Genomic DNA, 14,044 nt, shown 5'->3' on the forward strand with positions numbered 1-14,044 from the left:
TGGGTTGCCATGGTTGGGAGGCAAAAAAAACCTAAAAATTTTCTTATTTTTCTTTATTACAAGGAAATTAAGCATAAGTCACCACCAATTAAATAAAATGCATGAAATACAGGGAACATCAGACCAATCGGAAACCCCATTTATGGCCAACTGTTATTAATACTTGGATGCTCGGACCAAATATTGCTGTGTCAATTGGTTACCCTGACAATTTTGGTATTGCTAATTTGTATATGCTTGTAAAGCATTTTAAAGTCACAAAAAATGCAAATAAAAAATTACCTACTTGAAAAATTATTATTTAAGTATTTTAAATATTTAATGTTCCAGGACAGTTTATAAGAAATGTAGTTGTCTAAAAATTAATAATTTTTAAAAAATAATTTATAGGAATATGGCTGTAAATAAATAAATGGAATAAAACATTTAAGAATATTTAAGTATCTTTTCTTACTACTTATACCAAAACTCCCATCAGTTCTAAAAAAATTGCTTTTAGAAATTGTATTTTTGATTTCTGTATGCTTGTGTTAAATCATTAGTTCTTCATTGTTGTGACAATTGTTCTAAATGTCAGGGATAAAGTTGCCTTCAAGGACATGGTCACCGCCTCAGGAAGTAGATGACTCCACTAAACCTAATGGAACTGACACAGAAGATACAAATAAAGTCTGTTGTTCATGCCCTAAGAGTGATGCTCAAATCCAGAGTGAACATAATGACCTGGCTTTTCGGAAAACATTTGAGAATTATTTGCACAATGAAGTTTTTATTTCAAGGTAAGGATGAATAAATGGTCAAATACTATGTTCTTGCAAATGAAAAATGTAGTCAAGGTGTTACAATACTATATTAAATAGAGGGGTTACCTTGGCTTTCCTACTACCCTAGAGTGTGTAGTGCACTTGCATGATATTTGAAAAGCAGTATTCATAAGAAGTGTTTATCCTTCTTTATATTATACAGGCCTTTTAGAAAACGTCGGGATACTTTTGGTGTGGCAAATGGCACCTCACCTGATCAAGTTACACCCAACCCACTTGCTAATGTCACCACAACTGGAGTTCCCACTGCCCAAGAGCCAAAAAAGTTCTCACAAAGGGTTTGGTTCAAGGAGTCCTTTGTCATCTCTGAGCTGAAGCATTTCACTGCCTATCGAATTGAGATCCATGCCTGCAACCATGAAGTTTCAGTAGGCTGTAGTGTTGCTGCCTACGTCAGTGCAAGAACCATGCCTGAAGGTAAGCCATGCACAACTTACAAATTGAGCATGTATTATGTATTCAAATTAGAACATTGCTTACATTAAACATGACCTTTGTGTTACTGTGTACAACACCATGATAATGTCACTGCTGTCTATCACAAGGTAATTTTGGAGTTTGTAAAGGCATTTGGTGTGTATAAAATGGCTATCTAGAATATTTAACTACAGTTTTGTATTTATTTTAAGACCGATTTTAGCTTTAAATGTAGTTTGGCTGTTGCATTTTGGGTGCATCTTGTATCGTATTTTGATTTTTAGTTTAACCCAAATCTGATATTTTTAACATTGTTTGTTGATGTCTGCATCCTTTCTGGGAAGATTTTTTTTCACTTTCGGTCTCTAATATGCAACAGGAGGTGAGGGGAAATTTTTAAAAGGTCAGGGAAAATCCCTTCTTGGTTGTTACAAAGACAGGTGAAAATAAATTAGAAAATAAATACCTTCATCTGTTATGGTGCCTGCTTTTCCTATTACTTTCCGCTCATTCTGACAGTTTCATATAAAGATGCAGATGTAAGTGCTGCTGATGGGTTGTTTACCTTCAATGGCCCTGTCTAGCTATCCTTGTGTAAGGGCCCATTTCCTGGTTTCTCCTCAATACCCAAGGCATGGAAAATGCAAGACTGATCAGGAAGAATAAGGCGGGAGATGGTCTGTGGTAAAACTGTTCCATGTTTGGGGGTTGTATTTCTTCTGCCTGTCCTGTTGCTGTTTTTACTTGCAGTAAAGCAAGTGAAATTGATTCATAATTGCCTACTTTTTCCCAACTAGACAGATTGATATCCCAGGCATTTAGTTGGCTTAGTTTTATTTGATTTTTTTTTTTTTGAGCAGTGTACGTGTACGTGTGTGTGTGTGTGTGTGTGTGTGTGTGTGTATATATAGGGAATTGTGCTGAGAAAGATTACTCATTTTTTTAATGTACTGTCTTTTAACAGCAAAGGCTGATAACATTGAAGAGCCTGTTACTTATGAGTATATAGATCCATTTGTTTACCTCATTTGGAAGGAACCGAAAAATCCTAATGGCCTGACCATTTTGTATGAAGTACAATTTTCCCGTCTTGGAGACACACATGTAAGTGTCCTGTAGTTTACCTTGTGTTACCCATTTTGACATTCTTCTGTAAAGAATAAAATATGATATTCCATTACCTATGTCTTGCAGGAGAACAATGCCTGTGTGTCCCAGAAACAGTACCTTGTGGATAAGGGAGCAAAACTACGTTTAGTTGCTCCTGGAAACTACAGTGTGAGAGTCCGAGCAACCTCACTTGCTGGCAATGGATCTTGGACACAGACCTCATATTTTTTGGTGCCAGACCAATGTAAGTACACACCTCACAAATTCAAATCGGGTATATCAAGTTTGAGTAGCTGTTTCTGACAGTTGTATCATATGATAGATAAAACTCAGTTTTACAGGATAATTCAAAACTGCACCCCAAGCTGGATATTGTTGTGTACATAAAAAGTTAACACTGCATATCCCAAAACTGGAAAAATTTGAGTCACTGGAAAAAAAATCAATTATATAAATTGGTAAGCTCTTGTTGCTACTAAATAATTTTTTAAGGTTCCTTCCATTTCCACGTTTTCAATTTATTTTAAGGAACATGAAAAGTCTGCCATGAAAGATACTAGATAAGTGGCTTTAAAAAATAACCTAGTCAGTTTAAGAATACTGCTGTTAGTCTCGCAAGTATGTGTGTCCTTACCATCCAGTGCTACGTCCAGGGATGGTGTTGGGTTCAACCTATGCTCAGTTTATTCACACTTAAGTGTTTACATATTTTGAACTTTGTCTTCAGTAAACCCTTGCTATATTTACTATTTATACATAGCATGGTGGTCGAAGGGGAAAATGCCTCCTACATTTTTGGCCAGAAAGAATGTTACTCTTACGGATAGCCATAGAAAACCTTGGTCACCTAAACTGACCTGTAAGACAAAAATTACTCAAGGTACCCTTAGCAACCTCTGGAGGGACCCTAGGGTTCCACAGAACCCAGGCTGAGACTTCTCTAACCTATACTCATCAACTGTAGCTATTGTGAAGAAATACATTTTCACAGCTCACAATAGAGGCACAGAAATCTCAGCATCTCAGCTTTTTGTTGACATCTTGGCAGCCTGTCAACTCACTAATGCAAACAACAAACATGTGTTTCTAAGCTGTTAAAAACCATCTGAAACTCTGACCCATTTAAACTTGTAGTTCTGACCTCCAGCATGGTTCCTGCAAATGACATGTTGTATCTTGCCGTGAGGGTTGCTTTAGCTCCTCTTGACGAAAAACTATCCTGCACCAGTAAATGCAAGGGCAATGTGTGCAAATGCAGTATTCTGTATGAAAGCGGCTTAGAAGTCTTAGTGTTGGATCTTTAAGATGTGTTGATTATCTTGCGAATGAGATACTTCATAATACAATCATCTTTATAAAAGCCATTGTTTCGAGCTTTTTTTTCTGCTTGTTTAGAATATATGATTAATGCCTACAATCCTAGCACATGTGGAAGTGTTATATTACTGTTAAAAGTTATTATAGTTCTCCTATACCTTTTTTGTTGGCTTCATTATTTCCCATATTAAATTTTAGCATCCAATTCATGGAACATACTAAAGATTATTGTTGGCCCACTCATCATACTATTTATTTTCGCAATTGTCCTGACTGCCTGCGTGATACAGAAAAAGAAGTAAGTGAACAATTTTGAGTTTCATTTGTCTAAATTTACATTTTTGCTACATTTAAGAGGAATTGCTAATTATGTGAGAAAAATGTTTCCTGGTGACAATGAAAATAAAGTCCAAATTTACTGGGCTGTGAAATAAAAAGTAATATTCCCTTTCTTTGACAAGATCTTCTCTTACTTTCTGTTGTGTTTCTTGGAGAGCAGGTGAATGGATCTTTCCTTGATGAGACGGACAGCTAAACATAAGAAAGCTGACAATGGTCTTTACTGTTCCCTACTCTCTCCACAATAGACTTTACATACACTGTTAAACGTTCTTTTGGAAACTTTGGAACATTTTTAAACATAATGACGTTCAGAAGAAGAAACAGATCTCTAAATCTGATCTCTTGTTTCCAAAGTGTACTTCATTTGTACTCCTACTTTTGACAAATTTATTTTTGAGTTTAAATTAGAGGCTCGCAAGCACGTCAGGAAAAAAATAGGTATATCATTTCTGAGCCCTCCTTTTGTGTAGGTATACAGCAGAATTGTTAGATTATAGATTGGCTTTAAATAGAAATATTAATTTTGTCTTGAGTCAGTTAAATTAGTGGAATACAGAAAGTTCCCCTATTTAGTTGTGTGTGGTTGTTACCGTATTTTTCGGCGTATAAGACGCACTTTTTCTTCCTCAAAACTGGGGGGGAAAAGTGGGTGCGTCCTATACGGCGAATGCAAGTTTTAAAAATAAATAAAACCGGTAACATACTTTTTTTTTTTTTTTTTTTTAGAAATGCCGAAGGCCCAACGGGACCACTATATGCTTCTTCTAACCCAGAATATCTAAGTGCTAGTGAAGGTATTTGTAACATTTTATTTGCCTGTATGTACTTTATGTGTACTACTCAAAGAAAAGTTAGGTTATTGTTGTATTAACAGTTTTATTACAGTTTGTGTAAGTTGTGCATTGCCAGTACAGGGTCCTCACAGCTTGAGGAACTCCACTACATTTTATTTCTATTTTAGAGCAGAGTTTATAATAATTTTTGATTTGTGTAATACCAATTTTTGAAATGTGCAAGGGCGAAAATGGCAAGGGGGTGTGCGTACACTTATTTTGAACAATCATTTAGAGTGCATTAGAATCTCAAAAGTCAAGGCACCTTATACAATTATGGGTTCAATTTGGAAAGCTGGTGCCTAAACTCCCAACACATCTAGAACATCAACATTGACTGCCTATCATATTGATGGAAAGTGAAACTGGAGATTTTAGGCCCAAGCACCCACTTTCTAGATAAAGTCAGTGTTTTCATAATAGCATGCCCCAATTTCCAAGTTATCGGTACATGCCTAAAATTACAGCACAATTCCAATTTGCCTATCTTTGTTAAGGAATAGTTTTTTTGTAAGTATTTTATCTGTGGTGCCATTCATTTACCATGGAAAGTAAAATTGTTGAATATCATAAGCGAGCAGCTCAAAAAATCTCTTGGTGAGAACTGTAATGTAAATACAATGTGACAATGCAGATGTCATTAGAGATAACAATCGTGTGTTTGGTATTATGAGAGAGAGAAATATTATTTGGGCTTCAGTGTTTTCAGAGTTCTTGACCTAAAAAGTATGCACATCAGGAGATCTGACATGACCAACTAAAAACATCAAAGGCAGAGACAACCAGGCATCTAGCATTTTCATTATGAAGTTAACATTCAAACCTTATTCCCCTCAGAACTAGTTTCTATAAATGCTAATTCTTGGTTCTCTTTGCACACAGAAGTGTGTGTCTGTGGAAAGGTGTCCATATTTTACTGTCACTTTGACACTGTTGATCTTTATATGCATCATACAATGTAATGGTATATCATTCCTGTAGTGTACATTCCGGACGAATGGGAAGTACCACGTGAAAAGATCATCTTGCTACGAGAGTTAGGGCAAGGTTCCTTTGGAATGGTTTATGAAGGGATTGCAAAGGATATAATTAAAGGAGAAGCTGAAGTGCGTGTTGCTGTGAAAACTGTAAATGAGAGTGCAAGTCTTCGGGAGAGGATAGAGTTCCTGAATGAAGCCTCAGTCATGAAGGCATTCAGCTGCCACCATGTGGTAAGAACTTTTGTACTTAAACATTCACCTTTTAAAACAAAGGAATAAAAATGCCTCATTCCATTTTAGAATAAACTTTATTTACAAGACTGGAGCAGACATGACACTTTGTATTGTTGCCATTATCATTGTAATATGCTTTAACCTAATATTTATAGCACAATTTATTTATAGTCAATTAAAAGTCTTTTAAAAAGGGAAAAATACATTAGCTTAGTTAAATAATACAAATTTCCCAGCCACTTGCCTCTAAATGTAGTCCACATTAGGACATTTTCTCTCTGTGGTAGTTTGCAGCTTACAGTCTGTTAATATACTTCCTTAATCCTTCCCTCCTTTTATGGATAGAGCATATGACCTAGCAAATAGCCTAATATTTTATGAAGTGAATTTAGAGACATCTGTGACAGATATGAGCAAGTCATCCTTTTGGTATCTCGCATTGGAGAGCTGGAGAAGCGCATTGCAACACTGAAATCAGTCTATCACCTTGATAGGGGTCTCCTGCTCCCTGAGCAGGTAGTTACTGGCTTAGATGTGGAGGGTGGAGAGGTTAATCAGGATGAACATGTAGGGCGTTGGGTTAATGTAACTAGAGGGAGTGGTATGGGCACCCAGAAAATGAAGGCCAGCCCTTTGATTTGAGCACCCTAACATGTTTGCAAAAGTATTTGAAGATGTGCTGGTGGCAGACCCAGTGGTGGCAACTCTAGATGTTACTGCTACCCCTAACAGCCGGGAGAGCAGCACTTCTAGTAGGGGAGGGTGAGGGAAATGCAGGGAGGAAAAGACAATTGGTTGTCATAAGGGATTCCATGATCAGGAGGACCGATAGAATAGTGTCGCCCGGAACCCATCAACCAAATGGATTGCTGTCTCCCTGATGCCAGGGTTCGGCATGTGGTGGACCGAGTTGACAGAATACTGGGAGGGGCTGGACAGGACCCAGCTGTCTTGGCCAAGTTGAAGGAAAGGACCTCCAAGGTTATGTTCTCTAGAATATTGCCTGTGCCATGCGCAACACAGAAAAGGCAGAGGGAGCTTAGACAGCTATACGCAGGGCTTAAGTCCTGGTGCAAAAAGGAAGGGTTTGGGTTCATAGAGCACTAGGCTAACTTTTCATTAGGGTACAACCTGTATGCCAGAGACAGTTTGCACCTAAATGAAAGGGGGGTCCGCTGTGCTAGGGGAAAGATTTAGGGGAATGGTGGAGAGATATTTAAACTAGGACAAAGGGGGGTCGGACAGTTATTAAGGTGGCAGAAAGGTTAGTCAGGGGTCAGCCTCTAGTGGAGGGTGGATTGGGGATACTTGGGGGGAGGGTTATGGATAAATGTATGGAGCTTCCCACAAACAAACATTGGATTGTGCAGTACTAGTTGTACTGAAAAACAAAACGATTTGGCAAACAATGCTGGTAAATGCAGCAATGGTTTTTAAGAGCCTGTTCACCAATGCTAGAAGTCTAGCAAACAAAATAGGGGAGTTGGAAGCCTTATTGAGTGAGGAGAATTATGACTTAGTTGGCATTGCTGAATCTTGGCTTTGTTCTTCACATGACTTGGCTGTCAATATTCCTGGGTATACTCTCTTTAGTAAAGACAGAGTCAAACAAAAGGGTGGTGGTGTCTGTATGTGAGAAGTAATGTGAAAGAAGAAATTGAGGATGGAACAAGTGATGAGGTTGAGGCATTATGGGTAGATTGAGAAACAGTTGGGCAAATTAAGGTTGACCAAGCATCAGGACCTGATGGAATTACATCTATGTGTCCTCAAGGAGCTGAGCTTGTTTATTTCAAAGCTATTATTTCTAATTTTTAAAGACTCTTTTTAGTCACTGGTATGGTACCGATGGACTGGTGTAAGGCCAATGTGGTTCCTCTTCAAAAAGGGAGCAAAGTCATTACCAGGTAACTATAGACCAGTTAGTTTAACGTCCATAGTTGGAAAGGTCCTTTAGAGTTTGATAAGAACCACATAGGTGAGTTTCTGCTAGAAAATAATAAAATAAGTGATAGTCAGCATGGCTTCAAGAAAGACCGAAGTTGTCAAACAAATTTACTCTCTTTTTATGAGGAAGTAAGTGAACAGGTAGACAGTGGAAAAGCAGTTGATATAGTGTACTTGGACTTTGCTAAAGCATTTGACACTGTACCCCACAGATGGTTAATATGCAAGTTAGGGTGGATAAAAAAGTCAATCTGTAAATGGATAAAGAACTGGCTTAAAGACCGCATCCAGAGAGTTGTAATTAATGTTTCATAATCTGAATGTTCTAAGGTTATTAGTGGTGTACCCCAGGGCTCAGTGTTGGGACTTTTACGGTTTACCAAATTTAGAAATTATCTATAGCGTTTCCGATTAAAAGTACCATTTCTGTGTTTGCAGATGACACCAAACTATCTTACAGAATTAAGTACATACAGGATGTCTATATTCTACAAGCAGACCTGGATGTACTGTTTGATTGGGCAGCCAAGTGGCAAATGACATTTAATATGAATAAATGTAAAACTATGTACTAGCTAACAACATGCATGCTTCATTCTGTCTACAGGCAATACATTTGGGGGGGGGACAGAAATGGTAAAGGATCTGGGGGTCCTGGTAGATCATAGACTTAAAAACAGCCTGCAATGCTAACCTGCAATATCTAAAGCTAGTAAAGAACTTTCTTGTAATGAAAGAGGAATAGACTGCAGAGATAGAGACAGTATCCTGCCCCTGTACAAAGCATTGGTCAGACCACATCTGGAATATGCAGTCCAGTTTTGGGCACTAGTTCACAAAAAGGACATTGTGGAATTGGAGAGAGTGCAGATAAGGGCAACTAAACTAATAATAGGAATAGAGGAGCTCAGCTATGAGGAGAGATTAGCTGAACTGAATCTGTTCTCCCTTGAAAAGAGTTTTTTAAGGGGGATATGATCACCCTGTATAAATATATAAATGGTCCATATAGAGAACTCTCTTCCCCATTATTCATTTTGAGATCATTACAAAGAACAAGAGGGCACTCTTTGCGTCTGGAGGATAAGAAGTTTAAGCTCCGGATGAGGAAGGGATTCTTTACTGTAAGGTTTGTGAAAATGTGGAATCGGCTCCCTCAGGAAGTAGTTTCAGCAACTACTATAGATTGCTTTAGGAAAAAGCTGGATGTTTTTCTAGAAGCACAGAAAATAACTGAGTATTAAGGATTTAATGTAAAGATAACAGAGACTGTTGATCCAGGGAACATCCAAATGCCTCATGGAATCAGGAAGGAATTTTTTTCCCCAGTTGAAGCAAATTGTACCAGGGTTTTTTTGCCTTCCTCTGGACCAACTATGTCTTATAGGGTTTTTTATATCTGGGAACTTGATGGACTTATGTGTTTTTTCAACCTAACCTACTATGTAACTATGTAAGAGATAGGTTTAAGTAACTTTGATAGGTAAACATTTCCCACTGGAAAATCTTTTGTTGATTAGAAAATTAAAATCATTGTGTTCCTTTTTACTTTTTCAGGTTCGTCTCCTTGGTGTTGTCTCCAAAGGTCAGCCTACACTGGTCGTTATGGAACTCATGGGGCATGGAGACCTAAAAAGTTACTTGCGTTCACTGCGCCCTGATGCTGAGGTGAGAACATGTGACATTGTCTAATTATATTAGGAAAGGTAATGGGAGAAAAATACATCAAGACTTGCATTTTTATACAAGCCATTTGTCTGCTTCTAGTTGACGGGCATTATAAAATTGTATTCCATATAAAAAGTTCCATAACACTTGATTATTGCAAATATGTTAACACATACACATGAAAAGACATTTTTGTCATTTTCTTCTGCATGTCCATCAGAATAATCCTGGCCGTCCAGCTCCCTCTTTGCGAGAAATGATTCAGATGGCTGCAGAAATTTCTGACGGGATGGCATATCTCAATGCTAAAAAATTTGTACACCGTGATTTGGCTGCTCGAAACTGCATGGTTGCAGAAGATTACACTGTGAAAATTGGAGGTAAGTTAAAAAAGGTAATGTTCCTTTGAACTAATGAATGACATTTATATTAATAGTTCAGTGCTTATTACATTAATGTTTTCTAGATTACCACAGCATGTGGCATTGATTGAGTATAATATATTCCTACAGAGAATCTAGATTAGGGGCTGTGCAAGTTGAATAATGTATTATTGTGGAGAACCCAGCAGGGAGCAGGTGAACATAATTATTCACATTAAGTTTCCTGTTGTGTTTTTAAAGACAAAAGATTTGTATAAGTTCACTAACTTTCCATTTTAATATAATTTTCAGTATTAGTGTTAGGGGAGCCATCTCTTTGGTTATAGGAAAAATCAATGAAGGAGACAAAAGGTTTCTGGGTCAGAAATAGGGTTTAAATCTTAATTTTGAATTGATACACTCCAGTTTCATACATAATTATACAATTTACATAATATCAATAAGGTATCCCTAGTCGAGTTGTAGAGTCACAGGACTGGGATGTCTGGTACTAGACATAGATATTTTGACCATTTGAATGAGATAACCGTTTTAGCTGAAAAACAGTTCTGACGTGTTTCGCCAGTATAGGCTTCCTCAGGGGTTTGACTGTACAGTCTATTGGTAAGTATAGAAAATATGAACATAATGAAAGTATAGAGCATAATTATAAAATTGATCCAACAATATTTAAAGTATGCTTTACATTTTAATATCAGGAACAGAAAAAAATACAATAATTATAGTGTATTAGATACATAATACCGGTATGAGGTATAGTCATATAGTTACATAGTAACTATAATCCTTTAACATATTGAGTTGTTGTGCTAGTGCTGTGCCACAATGTTACTTTTGAACACATTGCATATGTATTGTATTGTGCTATATTTACACAAATTGCATATGTATATATGGAAGAAATATTATATGTTGTCATGTGATTGGTTCAGCATAGCGTGTGCTAGCAGAAATTAAGATAAAGTGTTACATAATATGGTTACCATAGTTTAAGTGTCCTTTTAGTACTAATTTGATGTTGGTTTAGAGTAATTTAGATAAATAAAGTTGTACCTGTTCAGCTAGATAATGAGGTGCTTTAGGTTAGGCAAAGAAGACTTACGTTTATATTATTAGTGGTGAGGGTCACATATATAACGTTGCTAAGAGTAGGTGAACAAGGTAATCAGCAGTACTATGCACTGATAATAAGTAGTTCAAAATATGTAAATCTAATTAGGGTAGTGTATATGTAGGTACATTTGGGTGGTGTATTAAATACGTACCATTCCTGGCGACACAGAAATTTAGATACTGTTAACGATGGCTCATATAGTATGTAAGGATTCACAGTAGCAATAAAGTAGCCTGCTGTTAATCCCTCCAATGTATTCAGAGTAGGGCTGTATATGAACAGCAATATCCCGAGTAATCTGGCAACGTGAGTAATAAAGGGTAAGTATAAAGTGTGATACAATGATTATTCTGATGATTAGATGGTACTTTAAATCAATCATTATATAGTTAAGGTTTATAATATAGTTAAAATAAAATATAATCTATATTATTCTATATTGGTGAGGCTTCAAGTACTTGTATCATTAGGTGGTATGGGATAAGAATAAATAGTAGAGTAATTAGTTTGTAAAACCTTGGGATTTTTTGTGACATCACAGGTGCTCCAGAGTACACATGGAGGCCGAGGCTTAAGGAAATTGTATAATTATGTATGAAACTGGAGTGTATCAATACTTCATTAAGATTTAAACCTTACTTCTGAGCCAGAAACCTCTTTCTTTTGTCTTCTTTAGTGTTTTAAACACAACCAGATTTCACCAGCAGGTAGCACTGCAAGTGAAAGTTGCAACTGCTTCCTTGGGATTAGAGTAAACTTTAGGAACAGTTGTGTTCCTAAGTGGTGGTGATTTGAAGAGGGACTTTTTTTCTAACACCAAAAGCAAACTTTTTAGTTTTCCTGGAATGCCTTTAGATAACTTCACAGAGAATTGTTTTTTAATTTGAAAAATGCAAGAAAACTTTTCTAAATCTGTCAAATGAACTCTACCTCTTAGATTTTGGGATGACCCGTGACATCTACGAGACAGACTATTATCGAAAAGGTGGAAAAGGCCTGTTACCAGTCAGATGGATGTCCCCCGAATCTCTGAAAGATGGAGTGTTCACCACCTTCTCGGATGTCTGGTATGAAATACAAAGAATAGCTCTTTATTCCTGTAACAAAACATTTACAGACCTCCTTTAGCAGCAGTTTGCAGCTGTTAGTATGCATTGCAACGATCTCTGTATTACAGGCATATCTTCTGAATTTCATCACGTCGTATGTGCTTTTAAAAATAAATATATTTCAAAGACCTAAACTCTAATCTAAGTCTTTCTGTGAATACCGGCATATGATCAATTAAAAGTCATTTCTGTATATGTTTTTCTACTTAACAAGTGCATTCACTTCAATTTTCCAACCTCTTATGTAAATATTCTTGCATACAACAGATTGTTTTGATACTGACTTCTGCAGGTTTAGTTGTCAAAAGCATTGTAAACAGTTTGTTTTACAGATATAAAACTAAAAATTCATTTTAATGGAAAATGCATCATTTTATAGCAAACTTTTGCCTCTTTTAATCAATCATGCTACTCCAATTTAGAGGTGGAAATGACAGAGCCCTTCTTTTGTCTTCATTGACAGCTCCGTTATGACTAATAGTGTCAGAAATAACTTTGTTTTAATGTTGAAATATGACTATCCAGACAAAATATGTTTCTTCTGCAGGAAATGAACTGCCTGTACAGAAATGTTTTTTATTCTAGCTAAAGGTTTGCATTAAAAATGAAACCCTGGCTTAGCCTAATATTTGGGAAGAGCAGGGGAACATAAAACACAGTGAAGGATATGGTGGTTGTATGTATGGTTTTGTCAGTCACTTAATAGTTAGTTTTCATCTGGGGTCTGTAATTGTAAATTTGTGTAGAAGAGTAAGCAAGAGCATAATTTAGGCACAACAAATCTTATGTGGGCACTCAAAATATATAGAAATAATATAAATATATTTTAATCAAATCTATATTTTATACTAATGATAAATTGTCATCCTTCAGGTCCTTTGGTGTGGTTCTGTGGGAAATAACAACTTTGGCTGAGCAACCCTATCAAGGTCTATCCAATGAGCAGGTCCTTAAGTTTGTTATGGATGGAGGGTCACTGGAGCAGCCAGAAAATTGTCAACCCAGACTGTAAGTCTTTTAATTTTGAAATCGCACAGTACAATAAATTCTCTGTCAAATTCTCACATGTTATAAAGTCATGAGAAAAGAAAGCACACTCTTGTTCCATTCTAAGGTTTTACATATCAGGACATAAAATCAACGGAAAAATCTGGTCCTTAGCAGGTTCCAAAATTATTTAAATCAAGGGTGCCAAACCTACATCCCGCGGGCCATATCCAGCCCTCTTCTAATTTCCTCTGTGCTTGTCTTGTGGGGACGGGGCGTGCATATCTTCTCTTTTTCTCTATAGATTGTGCTACAAGTAGGAGTGGGCATGTCTAATGATGCCAGCAATCAGGTGTGTCTGCTCCCCACCCACCTTGTACTGTGAGATTATCCCACCCCTTGTACAGCAGCAGCATGAGAGCTGTGTGTGTGTCCATGTGTTTCATTATCATAAATCGTCATATCTCCCACACTTATTGTCATAGAAACATGAAAATTTCAGGGTACACATGGTACCCTGAGAGCTGGTACTAAATTCCAGCCACCTGAACATAACAAGTTGCAAGATACAGGGTCACAAGCATAAAATCCTAATAACAATCAGGGATATTTTCACATTAAGGGGTGATATTTTGAGGCCAAATTGAGTTTGCATGTTGAAACATGCCGGGGGGGGGGGGGGAGAGCTATAAAGGAGTAGTTTGGTCTGTGTTGTGCTGTCTCAAATACCCAAAACTCAAATGTTTCCCCGAAAATAAGACACTGTCTTATATTTTTTT

The 14,044-nt window shown here is 36.9% G+C and overlaps 1 protein-coding gene across 1 annotated transcript in view; it reads left to right on the plus strand.

Moving 5' to 3' along the window:
• Positions 1-14,044, plus strand: part of INSR (insulin receptor) — an 83,109-nt gene that overhangs the window by 55,375 nt on the left and 13,690 nt on the right. Inside the window, exons 10-20 of the mRNA XM_072404683.1 lie at positions 578-779; positions 967-1,241; positions 2,206-2,345; positions 2,436-2,595; positions 3,867-3,966; positions 4,737-4,804; positions 5,825-6,054; positions 9,562-9,672; positions 9,893-10,052; positions 12,107-12,236; positions 13,152-13,286. Coding sequence (XP_072260784.1) covers positions 578-779; positions 967-1,241; positions 2,206-2,345; positions 2,436-2,595; positions 3,867-3,966; positions 4,737-4,804; positions 5,825-6,054; positions 9,562-9,672; positions 9,893-10,052; positions 12,107-12,236; positions 13,152-13,286 — 1,711 coding nt within the window. The remainder of the gene's footprint in view (positions 1-577; positions 780-966; positions 1,242-2,205; positions 2,346-2,435; positions 2,596-3,866; positions 3,967-4,736; positions 4,805-5,824; positions 6,055-9,561; positions 9,673-9,892; positions 10,053-12,106; positions 12,237-13,151; positions 13,287-14,044) is intronic.

Source organism: Pyxicephalus adspersus, chromosome 3 (genome assembly GCF_032062135.1).
Source record: "Pyxicephalus adspersus chromosome 3, UCB_Pads_2.0, whole genome shotgun sequence".
NCBI lineage: Eukaryota > Metazoa > Chordata > Amphibia > Anura > Pyxicephalidae > Pyxicephalus > Pyxicephalus adspersus.